Source organism: Curcuma longa, chromosome 4 (assembly GCF_044706935.1).
Source record: "Curcuma longa cultivar G26 ecotype Majalengka, Jawa Barat chromosome 4, ITB_CL_G26_1.1, whole genome shotgun sequence".
Classification (NCBI taxonomy): domain Eukaryota; kingdom Viridiplantae; phylum Streptophyta; class Magnoliopsida; order Zingiberales; family Zingiberaceae; genus Curcuma; species Curcuma longa.
In genome coordinates, this window is record NC_133864.1 from 1,708,312 (window position 1) to 1,722,655 (window position 14,344).

The window sequence follows — 14,344 nt, forward strand, 5'->3', positions numbered from 1 at the left end:
GACAGCTGGAGAATTAAATACATATTAAATAGTCGTTGAAGCCCATCAGTCGACTGGCCCTTAGAGCAGTCGACTGATATCGGGAATCTTATAAAAACGTAGTTTGACGATTGGAGAATGTGTGGTTCACATTCTTTCATTCTCGTATGAACTCCAATCTTTGTAATCTTCATTTCTCTTCCTCTAAACCTCACTACTAATCTTGTATAAGGAAGAGATTGATTTGTAAGGGTTTCTCCACCTTCAAACTACTCTTTGAAAAGAAGAGGTTTTTCATAGTGGAAAGGTGCTGTGTGTGTGTGGATCCTTGGACTAGTCACCTCGTAGAGGTGGATACCAAGTAAATCGAACGAGTTAACGATTGTCTTCTTTTATCTTATTTTTGTTCTTTTGCTTCCACTAACGATTTCGCAGGAAAGAGCGAAAAATGCTATTCACCCCCTCTAACGAACGCATCGATCCCAACACCAATTCCTTCTAGTCCTTTCTTCTAATCTTCCAATCCGATGGCAAGAACTCAAGGAAGAAGATATCTCCTTCTTCCTCTTCCTCTTCTACTTTCTCTTCTTCTCTTCCTATCCTCTCCTTTCTTCTTCGAGCGCCGGCCCTATCAAAGGAAAGAATCCTTTCAAGGTGGCGCCACCTAAAGCTAGGAGAAGGAAGAGACTTAGAGAGAGACGACCAAAGAGGAAAAGAAAAAGCTTTTTCTTCTTCTTCTTCCTCTCCCTCTTCTCATCTCTTCTTCCTCTACAAGCCGCCCCCTCCCTTCTGTCCTCTTCCTTCTTTGGGCGCCGGCCCTAAAGGAGAAGCAAGGATGGAAGCACAAGGTTGGGCGAACAAAGGAGGGAGGAAGAGGGGGAAAAGGGCGATAGCCCTAGCAAACAAAGGAAGGGGAGATACCTTTGTGTTACCGCCGGCCCTAGCAAGCAAGGAGGAGAAAATTTGTGTTTTTTTCTTCTCCCTATCCTCCCCTTTTATAGCTTTGCCATCATAGAATTTTTAGGGAAAAAATAACTAAATTTTTATAATTTTGTTGTATAACAAAATTTATATAATTTTGTTGGATAACAAAATTTCTTTACTAAATTTTATTGGATAACAAAACTTAATAAAATTTTGTTGCATAACAAAATTTATATATAATTTTGTTGGATAATAAAATTAACATAATTCTACTTAGAATTAATCCAAATTCTATTAACTGAATTCTTAATAGAATTCTAAACCGAATTCTAACAGAATTCTAAATCGAATTCTAACAGAATTCTTAACAGAATTCTAATCGAATTCTTAACAGAATTCTAACCGAATTCTTAACAGAATTCTTAATAGAACTCTAACAGAATTCTAACAGAATTTCATGAGTGGATATGAGACTTAATCCAGAGACTACAACAGGGACCCGTTGAAATTTGTCTTCTCATGTGTTGCCCCTGCATCATGGTTCCTGCAAGACAAGTATGAAGACAAACAAAACAACCTAACTTTTACCTGTGGGTCTAACTTCAGATTTCTACCGAAATTTTGGATTAGTCTGATGCCTACTGTTCCACTCCGGGAACACGCCCTTACCCACTCCCTTCGAGAGAATTTTACCTTTGCTAACCAAGTCCTCCTAACTCGTTGGACTTTTGCTCGGCTCTGTCCTCAGCCCCCAGGATTTGTGCTGCGACTCGGTCCTCTCTAATCAGCCCAAACTTCTATTGCGAATCGATCCTGCAGATCAACCTAGACTTCTGCTACGACTTGGTCCTCCAGACCAGCTCAGACTTCTGCTACAACTTGGTCCTCCAGACCAGCCCAGACTTCACCTAGTGCTTCAACTTTGCCAAGGTTTCTGCCTGATCCTCCAAACCAAGGCTTCCCTTTACCTAGCCTACAACTAGGACTTTCCCTTACCTAGCTTCACTCACAAGGATTTTCCTTACCTGATCGTTCAGATCAGGACTTCCACTGCCTAGTCTAACCAACTAGGTCTTCTCGCTAATCATCTAACTAGACTTACTCACATCCACACATCCAAACATCAAGTCCTATTTGGATCAACCCTTGGTCAAATTGATCAAACCTAGGTGTATTATCAAATATCGAAACTCTAGGCAAGATTGTCTGCTTCTTACACTAACAGCCTCAACTGATGAGTCAGACATGATAAGTGGGCTAAGACATCTTCCCTCAGATCAGATATATGATGCAATAAGAATGTTGTCTAGATCATTATGTAAAACTAGAAATAAATTCATGAAATTAAAAGAAACTAAATTGAATTAGAAAAGAGAATAGAAAAATCATACTCAAAAGAATAATTTGAAAAAAAGTTAAGGATGAAAAATGCAAAATTAAGGCAATAGATAGAAACTCCAAAATTAGCATTAGATAAATTTTCCATTGGTTCACATAATCTGAATATAATGTTAAAGAACCAAAGAACAAAAATTAATCAACAAGGATTAGGATATAGAGGACCAAAACACAATTATAAAAATTTCAAAGGCAAAATTAGAAAAGTATAAAATTATTTATTCTAGAAAAATATATTATAAATTCAGTAGGTTTAAATTTATTTTAAATTTCAAAATCTATTTGATCACTTAGAAAAAATTATAGAATAGTCAACTAAGGAAAAAGATTTTTTTATGGTTGACTCGATATACAAAAATAATTTATCAATATATTTTGTATAAAATTTTTATGCAAATTATTTTTTTTGTGAAAGTATGACATGGTCTCTGCCAGCATCTAATATTTTAGAATATTTTAATAATTTTTAATAATTATTAAAAAAAATCATGTTTCAATGTTAACCATCACAGCATCTCGGCTTAGATTTCTCACAGACTGTGCTAATTTATTTTGGCCAAATATCGTGGATGATCAAGCCACCGACCAACAAACTACTGATGTGCACACTCCTTGAGGATAGCCGTTGAAAAAGATAAAGGAATCTGAAAAGCACTAAAAAAAGAGTTAGAATGGTGTTGGGGGTGGATCTCGGTAAGCCACTCCGACGCACAAGTTAAGATTTTTGTGTGAGGAAGAAGATTAAGGACTTGGAGAAATTAAGGTTTTGTGTATGCATACCTGGGGCTATGGGTATGGACAACCTTTTATAGAATTGATATCCGAAATATCAATGTTCATTTAGGAAATATTCTGAGATATATGTTTCTATTCCAATATACGCATTCCAATTGTCCATGTCTTCTGAGATATTTTTCTTATTCTCTAGGTGAAATAGTCTTAGAGTTTACTAATTTTAAAGATGAATCGGCTTCATGGGTTCCACTTGAAATTGAGTAAAGGTTGAGGTTGACGCCTCTTTAACTGACAACTCATTATGACTTTACCCTTGTATGACACGTAGAGGTAATAGATTTCCGCCACATCAATATCCAATATAAAAGAAAATATTAAAATGATATAATCAAATTCGCAAGTGGCTCTGATACCACTGTTATATTCTGATACGAAAAAATAAACACATGCATAGTGAAAAAAGAACTCATCAAGGATCTATACGAATTCAAATTACTCATTTATTTAAAATGTTACCTCTCGATGCACAAACAATTACAAATCTAGAAGGAAGTCGATCTGAGTGCAATTAGAATATCTGCGCCTCTATGGTATCCATTCAACACAATTGGTGTCCGTCTCACGACATTATTGGATAATCTGATAATCCACGTCATACTTCTTGTTACTATTTAAAATGAAACTAAATTCTAACTTATAGGATTGACACGATGTTATTAGATAAGATCGTATCGAAAATTATATCTCATCTAATAACATATTTTATTTTTATGTATATTATAAAAATACAAATGTAGATATAAAACTGTGGACATGTTTGAAAAACTCAAACTCATATTAAATTAACTCATGAATCCTAATCTATTTAGATTAACTTATTAACCTAATAAATTTATCATCTAATTAGATTAATTTATTAATCTTTTTTAATATGTAATTTTAATTGTAATCTCAATAATTTTTTATTTTAAGTATTAGACTAATAGACTAATCGTCTGTAATACTAACAGCTATAGCAATTCTTTGCAACAATAAAAATAATAATACAATTAACAATAAAACAAAAATTACAAACGTGTATAACATTAACATGGTACAGATTTGTCCACTAATGCCCGCTATTCACAGTATTTTAACTGGGGTCAATTCCAATGAGAAGTCCTGCTAAATTTAAAATCACCTCTTGATTCACTCAGCGCAGTTGCCAACTTCCTTATCTCAGCCTTTTCTGGAGTGTTGCATTCTCTTCCAGCATCATCACCTGGAGCCATTCTCTGAAATCTACTGAGTGTTGCTGCTTCTCCTTTATAACTTTCATCCTTCTCATTTTCTCCCGTTTCACGGTGATGTCTTCCGTATGTTTGGACATCCACAGATTGATTTGCTGGAGAGTGTTCCTCTGTCATGCTTGGTGATAGGCTACTACATGAATCTCTTCCATTCATGTCATCGATAGAACTAACGGAGAACGACACCCTTCTTCCAGAACCGCTGGGGCTTGTTGGAGCTCTATCAGCATTTAAAACTTTGTTGTAATTGTTGTTTTGTTTACTCAACACAAGCTTCTTTAGCTTGCTAAGAAATTTCTTTCTTTTAGAGTTGCCATGTCTTGCGGAAGAAGGCTCTTCGAGATCCGCAGTGGATGCTCGCGAAGAGAAAGAATCCTCGGAATCAAACTCGATACAGCTTAAGCTCTTCTCATCTGCATCACAGTTTCCATACTCTAGTATGAGTTGCTTTGCCATCTTCTCTGATCTGGGACTCAAGTTCTTGCTGAGATCTTTCGCACCCATCCTTCCATGTGGTGGCTGATAGTTTCTAAGCTCGTACCTAAGGCAAGCATTGACCCATTTCAGATAAACAAGTTGTTCGACATCGGCGCATCTATCGGTTTTCAGCTGTTCAATTTCGTTTATCAATTTCTCATTACATTCCCTCATTTTATTGGCTTCCTCTACTGCGATGCCCTGCAATAGAAGTTGAAATCGGTGCTAGACTTGGTCATGAATTTTTAATATATAAGCATCAAGAAATCAAACAATTGAACACAAAAAAGCAACTCCAAAAGAAAAAAAAAATTGAGAGTTAGGTGAAATAGTACATACAGGAAAGGGGAATTTGACGTTTAAAAATCCTATTGTAGAGCAACAACAGCACACTACCTTTTGATCTCCAGATTCAGAAGCTTGCACTAACTCCAACTTTTTTGTCAAATCCAAATTTTCTTCAGATAATCTTGAATTCATACAGTTGAGTTTTGCAATTTCGAACTCCAACTCCTCCATTCTGTTCGCCCTTCTCTCTATCTCTTCATCATCTTTTGTTTCCCGGCGCTCCTCGCTTTGCAACGAACAGACAATTCTCTGATTCAGGGATGTCGCTTTGTCCTCTGGGTCACTGTCCAATTTCAACTTCCTGTCGAGGAGTTTGATGGTTTCTTTTGCAGCCTCAAGTTCATTCACCGCTCTCGAGTAATCAATCAACTGAAGTCGGAGTTTCTGGTTGTCGGCAAGCAAAGATTCAATCTTTAAAGAGTTTAATTTGGACTGGACAGAATGAATCTTTATTTGGTTCTCAAGCTCCCTGACAGCAACCTCCTGCTCTTGCATCCCGTAGTACTCCAGTAATTGAAGTTCTAGGACCCTGTCTTTCTCTTGGAGGGACCAAACCAGGTTCCTCAGTTTTGTTATCTCTTGCTGCATTGCACCATCTTCTTTATTCTCCGACTTCTTTGGTGCGTAGGTAACTGTGGCCTTCCCGTTTGTACTGAATTCTTCCTTTGAATTACCATCGAACTCCAAGAAAAGGAAGGCCTTGTCGAGGTTACCAGAGCTTTTGAGAGGCAAACGCATGAGGGTGGTCCTAGTGGTTGTAATCGCGGTGGTGATTGTGGATGTGCTGGTGACGACCGTTGTAAAAGCTGTGACCTTGAATCAACATGCAAATGTCACAAAGTGTTTCCAGTTTCCTTTCCAGAACTAGAACTACGAGTTTGTTTCTTACTCCATTTAGAAGTCGGAGTTCTTTGAGACCAATGGCAGACTTACAAATGGATGGTGACTTGGCACCTGAGAACATGAACCGGCCGTGCAACATTAACGTAGTAAAGTTAGATTTTGTTGAATTTGGTTTCCTTTTTCTGACGACAAGTAAACACAATCGAGCTTTGAAGATATAACAAACCGGAAAAGGAATGAGGGCGAGATGGCAGGCGGGTACGAGACCGGCGGTTGACGACGGCGACTCCAGCGATGGATAGTGCAAGAGCGACGCCTAGTCGGAAAACGAGGGGATTCATCTCTCGCCTCGAACTCAAAACCAAGTCCATCTCTCTGCCTCTTTGCTACGCACGCCCTTAGCCGACTACATCCGCGATGAAAACGTTGCCGCTTCCACGGATAGCCTCCCGGTCTCTCACCGGTGAAGGCAATGCGCAAGGAGGAATTTTGCGTCGTCGCCGTATCCAGTTTTTGCATCCTAATTTTAGTCATCCAATAACGGCAGAATAATAAACGAAGCAAAAAACGGTATAAGATTTGGATGGTGAAGCGTGATGATGGCTCCGCAGTTCGTTCACAATCGAGGTGTTTTTGGTTTAGGTGACGGATGATGACATCCGAAATTAAAAATTTTATACAGGTAAGAATATGATAATAGAAACAAAATTCATCTGAAACTAGAATATAATTAGATAATCAAAATCAGAATTAATTTTTAAGAATATGGTGTAACATATACCGATAGTTGAGAAGTGCTCGACGACCACAGTTAATTTAGTAAAATTTCAATGGCGTCTCTTTAAATGATAAACCTAAAACATCATCATGTTGGATCCGATGCAACTTTGATCGTTTCAGTTCATGCTTAATTTGGTTTTAGTAAAACCTACTAAAATTCTAATCAAGATAAATCTCACACCCCAAATAATTTTACTCTACTGCAAATTTCTCACTTGTCCATAATCAACGACTCCTCTTAATTCTTTTCTTTATTGTCCATCTCCGCTGATCTCCTTCCTGTAAATATCTGTCTTCCTTTCTTACCATTTTTGTTCGTCATGCATTTTGTTCATCAATCTAACATCAACATAAAAGAATAGAAGAGTAAGAGCATGGATTGGATCCGAGACACACTAAGAGCACATTGGTGATCTTAAATCAACATATAAACATTTGTTCGATTGGGATGGATTCTCCACTAGCTACAAGAGGGGTCTGGAGCTACTTCAGGACACTAGCATGCTGCAGTTGACTAGACATCTTGTCAGTCATGTTTCAACACAAGCAGAGGGTCGCGATATGTTGACATGTTGGATGGTGATTATTGGACTATGATGTTGGTATCCACAAGGTACACACATAGGCATATGGTACCATATATCTTGAATAGCTCCTCAGATCCGATACTTCAGCATAAATGAACAAATATCCTAAGGTGCATGTATGTTCATACATTTTGATGATATATATTTATCTTTTATCAAAAAAATGGATGCTTACACGTATTCACATGTGCTTTGATACTTCAGATTGTTCATGTATCTGCCCTATGGTTCGTCATATATTAACATTGGACATCACACATGATTTATCTCAATTGATCATGTGCAAACGTTTTTCAAAACAAGTGTGTTGCACTCAGATCCTCATGTTTTATATTCATATCAAAGCACAAAGCTGCAAAAAAGACAGGTTAAACTACATCTGCAAGCATTTTAAAACATACAACCCAACCACGCTCAAATTTGTAGCAAGAAAATGAAAACATACATCTATTGTTATGGGTACTATGATAAATGAGAAGTTTAATAAAAACAAATTTTATATATACAAACAGTTCTGACTTGTATGATATTGTACAAAATTAATTGTGACATTTGGAACCAACATAACTTGTACCATTTGCTTCGTCAAAAGATTCCAATGATAAATTGCATTGACGTTTAGAGCATTAAGCCATGGAAGAAGTCAAAACCCAATCCAAGACTACGAATGCCCAAGACTACTAGGCCAATCATCCACAATGTTCTAAGTGTCTTCAAGATTCTCCAACCAAGCCCTGAGGTGAGATGATGGTAGCAATAAGCTACTGAATAAGAAGTTGCTGCAATGTTATGTCAAGTGAAAAAAGAACAACATTCTTAAAAGGTAGCACATAAGGAAACATTTTTTGAAGTTTACCTTGTTCTTTGTGTTGGTGCATGTTCTGCTGAATCAGTGGTGATGGATGAGTCACAAACACTGATCGTCTAGCCCCCCTAAAATGCATGGAAGATTCTTCTTTGTTCTCTTGTAGTTGAGGCCTTAAAAAATCTTCATGATATAAGCTATCACTATATTCGTCTTTGTCTTGACAGTATATTCTATCTAGCGTAGTTTCTTGGTCATGATCTTTCAATCCAGATGAGGCTTCATCTACTGATACACTCTTGAAAACATATACGCCATTTGAATTTTTCTCTGAGTTCGTACCTGAATTTGTGTTACCAAAACTTTGGGTATCTTCTTGATTAAGCTCATTCACTCCATTTTGTTGGCTGCAAGTGTTGTTGCTCTTCTCAATGGGAATGATCAACACTCTTTTACCGCAAGCAGTTTGAGTAGTAGTTTGCCGTATGATTTGTAGATGAACCCAATCTTCAATGGATGAATGCAGTTTCTCATTCGATTCTTTTGCGTGTATAATTTCCTCATTCAAACATCCATGAGGAAGAGAAGTTGTGCTTAGTGGGAATTTCTCTTTATCAGTGAAAATGACTTGTTTAATTTCATAATCTGATGTGTCTTGACTACATATGGTATCGTCGTCTGGGTCGTGTGCATCATCTGCATAGCTAGTAGACATGGTAATTTTTGAGTCACATTCAGACATAAAAACTGTATCATTTGCTTCAGAATGGACAGATTCAGCATAAAGCGAAGTTGTCCTTCTCGCTTTCCTTCTCGCCTTGGAAGAGATTGTTGGTTTCTTTCTTATGCTTAGATAAGGCAAGGGCACTGAATTAATCCTTTTTTGACTGCAGATTGTTGATTTCATGAATCTAGGAATGCTAGAAGATGCTTGGGTGGAGATCCTATCATTACGAAGATTTATTGCTTCGTCAAAGTGAGGTTCTTCAGATAAAGGTAGTGAATCTGTTATATCCAAATCACGTAGCTGATCTAATCTCAGTAAAGAATTCTGTTTTTCCTTGAGCTTCTTGATTTCTCTTTGGACATCCTTTTGTTCAATTTCAAGTTCTCTTATTTTTTCCTCCAGCTTAGTCATTTCAATCTCTTTCCTAGCTTGCATTTCCTGTTTTCAAGTTAAATCAATTTGATACCTTCAAAATTCAGTGATACAATGAGAGAGTATATTCAAAGACAACAAATAAATTCAGTTGCACAAGTTGATTGAATGAATTTGAATGTAAATGTCACTGATGATTTAAGGAATTTGAGTATTATTAATGATATAGTTGTTAGAAAAGTGAATGGAAAAATAAAAAATAAATTCCATCGTAAATGGAAGTTTAATCTCACATCAAGAGTTTTACGACATTTATATGGAATCATATCTTTTTATATTGTGAATATATGGATAAGATACTTTCTCGCATACGCACACCTATAGCGGTGGGTCCAGATTGCACTAAATCCAATCGACTCATGTGTGAGTATGATCTATACTTGTCGAATGTCAAATTGATCGAAGTAAAAATTATCCCTATAGACATAATAATGATCAACTTGAAATAGTTGGACGTTAATGACCAATGTATAAACACCCGAATAGTAACGGACCACCGTTGATGGGCAGTTGTTGATGTTTTGAGCCAATTAGCAGAGGGGAATTATGGCCATTAATCGGTAGAATTAATTACTGTCAAGGTTTCGAACCTATAAAAAGAGACTACTCTATTATGCAGAAGAGATTGAATAATCGACTCATCCCTAAGCACCGTCCAAGAGAATAAATGTATTTTAAAGAATCCCTTTCTACACTAAAATTCCCTCATGTTATACCATAAATTTTTCAATAGGAGAAATAAGAATTATTGTTTATTAAAAAAAATTGCTATCATCCATCCTTCAACAATTTCATCATATGTCAAAAAAAAAAATTTATGTAGTTTTTTTTTAACCGTAGTGCATATTTTTTTTTACAGTGCTTAGCACACCTCCCCACTTAACAGCTTCACCTCACCTCACCTCCCAGCTTGCTTAGCAGTCTTGCTTTCTTATTCGAAAGCTTTATGTCTAGCCACTTCGCTCGATAGTTCAACAACTCTGCTTGGTTTCCCATTCGCTAGCTTCCTTCTAGCTTCCCATCTAGGCAGTCGGAAGCTCTCTGCTCGACCTCCTATACAACTACTCTCTATCTAGCCTTTCGACTTAGTAGTTTGACCTCCTTGTCTAGTCCACTCGATAGCTCGGTCCATTCAGGCACTTGGTAGTTCGACCCACTTGACATTCGACAACTCGACTCACTCAACACTTGCTCGGACACTTAGCACTTTATTAGCTCGGGCACTCGGTAGCTTAGTCTACTCAAACACTCGACAGCTCGACTCATTTAACATTGGGCTAACTCAAGCACAACAACTTATTCTTTAAAGGTAGCTCAACCTTCCTAGCTTGGTAGCCTTGAGTTTAGTATGTCAAATTCATCTCGGCAGGTTAGATAAATTTAAAATTTAAATTCAGTAATTTAAATTTTATAATTTTTGACTCCAACAATAGCTTTACATGAAGTTCGACATTAAAGCCGTCAATTTGGGCTGAGTCCATTTGGGTTGAGTCCGTTGGATTGACTTGGCCTGTCAAATAATTTAGACAGATTGAGTTGAAATTTTATCAACATATTTTAAGGTGAGTTTAGATGGGTCAATCCGCTTAGGCTGTGATCTACGTGAGTCAGACCATGGTAAGTTTGGGTTGGCTGTGGGTTGAAAAAATTTATTTTTTTATTTAAAATTTAAAATTAAAATAGAAAACTCAATGAATTAGTAAACTTGATCCGTCTAAATCGTAATCTAAATTTAAAAATTTCAACTTAATCGGTTTAAATTAAATTCCCAACTTAAACTTTTTAATATTTTTAATATTTTTTATTTTTTAACAGGTCCATGGGTTGGTTTACCTAACCTGTAACTCGTTTTAGGTTGGATTGAAGATTTTCTAACCTACCAAGTTGATGGATTATCCTATTCTGACCGCTCTGTTATACGATGAATTTATGATGAATTGATCCGTCCCATCCAGGCTTGTTTTGTTATGAATTAACTCATTTGACCGTTACATAGAATAAGGTTAATGCACAGAAGTCCAAATAGTTGTGGCTAAGGTTAATGCACAGTAGTCCAAAATAGTTGTGGCTAATATATATGGAAGATAGAGACATAGAAAGTGCAGTTTAATGAAAATGGAAGAAACGTTACCGGTGATTCTTTGCTATCTAAGTGTACGCTTCCTGCTCGTGCGGCGAAACCCAAGGAACAAATGGTTTCACATAAATCTTCTTCTTTGGGGCTGACATGAACGAACATTAAGGTTTTGGAGTCAAATCCTACCATGAAAAATCTCAATGGTCAGTAGTTGTCAGTATATGCACGTATAGCCATGATTTTGCTTTGTCATGAGAAACTTAATTTTACCAAGTGAATCTCTCAGAACTTGTGTAAGCTTGCTGTTCCTGTAGATGTGAAAGAATCAATCTTCAAAGTCTGTTCGAGTATGACTAGAAAGCAAAGAGTATGCAGGAAGGGAAATACTGAGATACATAACATGCCTGTATGGCACATGACTCTTCTTGTGTTGCAGTGCGCTGATGACATCTCCAAGGGCTGACAAGGAAAGATTAATGGCCTTCCCTTCTTCCAATCTTCTGCCTGTTGCTTGTGTCTTCAAAAGCCTCTCACTTCCGCCCAAATCAATCATCCAAATCTTATTCATCCCTTTTTGCCTCTCCGGCGCACCAGCACAGGTAATTGATATGCAGATAAGACTGTCCTGTGCACAAATTGAAATCAAGTTTTTGCTCCAATCATACTTGCCATAAGTTAAATAATAATGGTGAATGCTATTGGCTACATTGAATAATTACCAGTGAGATCTACTTGAGTTTAAATTGGAATTGGTAGCACCTGTAGATCGCGACCTTTTCCCAAGAGTGTACAGTGTTTTAACTTGCTCAAAGTTGTGAACCTCAACAGAGACTAGATTCTCTATCTCCACACCTCCAATTGAGTTCATTTGAATTGAAAGGCTGGAGACAATAGTTACTCACACATTTGAATATATATAGTCTTTGATAATTGAAATGCATATATTTGGGATGTAGTGTTCTTACGCTGGTGCTTTTCTTTGTTTCGAGCTTCGCGGAACAAGTAGATCTCTCAGGCCACCCATGTAGATCTCTAGCATGCTGAAATTGAACTGGAATGTATGGTTGCTTTCTAATGCTTGCAAAAACAGTGCTTGGACGCCACGAATCACAATACCTGGATTGCTTCCTTTTCCTTCCTGCATATCATTTCAGCCTAATCAAGTAGCATCATAAAAAATTTGGCAATCTCACTTCGTCTTACCATGCTATATGTTTTGCCGGTCCCCGTCTGCCCGTAAGCAAAGATGCATACATTATACCCATCCAAGGCGGATTTTATCACTGGCTCAATTTCAGAAAACACTTCATCTGGAATTTATGAAAAAGCAAAAGGTTCATTAGTTTATACTCTACAACTCCACAATGCAGACGTCCCTTGATCATCACCTTGCGTTGACTGTGGATGGAACACCTTGTCGAAATTGTACTGCTTGCTCCTTCTATCACCAACCCTTAAGAGCAACCTTGTTGAATCCGGAGTGAGAACGGAAGGTGGATTTCTGCAGCTCTCTTCGGGTAGCAAAGGCCTTACGCGGCAAAATACTCGAATATTTCCTGCGCCAAGAAAAGTATGATTTGTTTCTGTGAGACCACCCAGCATCTAATTAATGGAAGTATGTTGCTCATATGATTTCAAAGATTTCCGTTCCAGGATTTGAGCTGCTGTTACCTTTTAGATCAAGAAAATCATTTAGTGTTTGTTTCCTCTGTATCGCTATTTCTTTCAGTTGAGATTGAAGGGAATCTAGCTCAGCTACACGAAACGAAAGAAGAGAAATACAAGGAAGTATTATTGGCAAAAGAAGTACAAACATATTGCCTTTTGAAAACACAGCTGAGCGTGATTGAACCTTGAATATTTGAAAGATAAGCATCCTTATCTGATCCACTGCGATCTATAAATTCCATGTCGTCAATATTGTTGCCGTTCGATTTGCTCTCTTGCAGCTCCTTGATTATGCAGCAAACTGATTCAAACCAAGTATCATTGAGCTTGGAGTTGAATCGACGAAGCGAATGGATAGAGTCGGGAAGGCTTTGGAAAGCTTTGCTCGATTCTATGGCTACTGCTTCATCCATTTTACTGCAAAAAGAAGAGAGCAATTGGCAGTTGGTAGTTATATCCACGAGCACCCAATATGTTCCAAGAAAGATGAGAGAAACCGTGCGAAAGGATACCTTACATGATTAGACATAGCAATGATAATTTTATCTCCAATCTCTTCTGGAAGGCAGACAAGATACAAATCCCACCAATCTCCAAGGAATTAGGCTACCAGCCGAGAAGAAAAGGTCAGTCCTACCCCAACCTGCTGATGTTTTGCATTCTTTTCTTTCTCAGTCAAAATTTTGAACGAGACAAAGCCCAGCCTTGCAGTCAAATTAATCTTTGACCTTGCATCTATACATAAATTACAAATAAAAACCGGGTCAAGATGATATTAATGGATGGCAACTTCCGTGATTACAAGAAATTCGATCTTGAGGTATTGCGATTTATGGTTACTATGTCAATCTGAAAATGACATGAGAGTAGGCAAGCAGAGTTACAGGACAAAGGCTTCCCAACGCACATGAAGCTTTCTTTCCTTGAAGGAGTCTGTCTACTTTTGGATGCTGCTTAAGTTGAAGTAGGGAGGGGCGTTGTAAATTGAGAGCAAATTAGAATACCTAAAGTATTTGCTGGGAGAAGGAAGTTTTACTGAACAGAGCAACAGCGGAGAGAAGAGAAATGCGCCGCGCCGAATAAGATAACAGAGTGATCATCGGTGGAACTCCTACGGCACATTTAAAAAGCATATAAAATATGGCTATGGGATCATTCATTTTTTGTTTTTATTTTTTTCTTACTTATGTTTGGTTGATTAGGTAGGCGTGTTACTCATTGTCTTTGTTTTAAATTATTGTTTGGAATTGTGACCTGCTATCTCTGATATTTCTT

At 37.4% G+C, this 14,344-nt stretch overlaps 2 protein-coding genes across 3 annotated transcripts; both read right to left on the bottom strand.

Annotated features, from left to right (window-relative positions):
* Positions 1 to 4,178: 4,178 nt before the first annotated feature.
* Positions 4,179 to 6,364, bottom strand: LOC141826339 (uncharacterized). The gene is made up of 4 exons (XM_074713581.1): positions 6,220 to 6,364; positions 6,040 to 6,104; positions 5,199 to 5,963; positions 4,179 to 5,003 (listed from the first exon to the last, which is right to left on the bottom strand). The coding sequence occupies exons 1-4, from the start codon at positions 6,362 to 6,364 to the stop codon at positions 4,179 to 4,181; spliced, it is 1,800 nt and encodes a 599-aa protein (XP_074569682.1).
* A 1,466-nt stretch (positions 6,365 to 7,830) lies between these two features.
* On the bottom strand, positions 7,831 to 13,347 carry LOC141828340 (kinesin-like protein KIN-14B). Of its 2 annotated transcripts, none has more exons than XM_074715757.1 (11): positions 13,254 to 13,347; positions 13,073 to 13,156; positions 12,790 to 12,957; positions 12,605 to 12,711; positions 12,367 to 12,539; positions 12,121 to 12,282; positions 11,806 to 12,021; positions 11,672 to 11,709; positions 11,456 to 11,583; positions 8,217 to 9,330; positions 7,831 to 8,094 (listed from the first exon to the last, which is right to left on the bottom strand). In XM_074715757.1, exons 1-11 carry the CDS (start codon positions 13,309 to 13,311, stop codon positions 7,979 to 7,981), a joined length of 2,364 nt encoding a protein of 787 aa, XP_074571858.1. In that variant the 5' UTR covers positions 13,312 to 13,347; the 3' UTR covers positions 7,831 to 7,978. The 2 variants fall into 2 exon arrangements, with proteins under 2 accessions (XP_074571858.1, XP_074571857.1); XM_074715756.1 differs by having other exon boundaries at positions 7,884 to 8,124.
* Between the last annotated feature and the right edge of the window lie 997 nt (positions 13,348 to 14,344).

What these genes read in the sequence shown, in the direction of transcription:
- LOC141828340 (XM_074715756.1), bottom strand. Translation starts at nt 13,311, where the DNA reads ATGGAATTTATAGATCGCAGTGGATCAGATAAGGATGCTTATCTTTCA. An exon ending in AAACAAAGAAAAGCACCAGC is followed by an intron (nt 12,283 to 12,366) that starts GTAAGAACACTA and finishes TATTGTCTCCAG; the next exon opens with CCTTTCAATTCAAATGAACT. An exon ending in AACTCAAGTAGATCTCACTG is followed by an intron (nt 12,022 to 12,120) that starts GTAATTATTCAA and finishes TGCACAGGACAG; the next exon opens with TCTTATCTGCATATCAATTA.
- LOC141826339 (XM_074713581.1), bottom strand. Translation starts at nt 6,364, where the DNA reads ATGGACTTGGTTTTGAGTTCGAGGCGAGAGATGAATCCCCTCGTTTTC. An exon ending in AACTCCGACTTCTAAATGGA is followed by an intron (nt 5,964 to 6,039) that starts GTAAGAAACAAA and finishes TGTTGATTCAAG; the next exon opens with GTCACAGCTTTTACAACGGT. An exon ending in CTGAATCTGGAGATCAAAAG is followed by an intron (nt 5,004 to 5,198) that starts GTAGTGTGCTGT and finishes CTTCTATTGCAG; the next exon opens with GGCATCGCAGTAGAGGAAGC.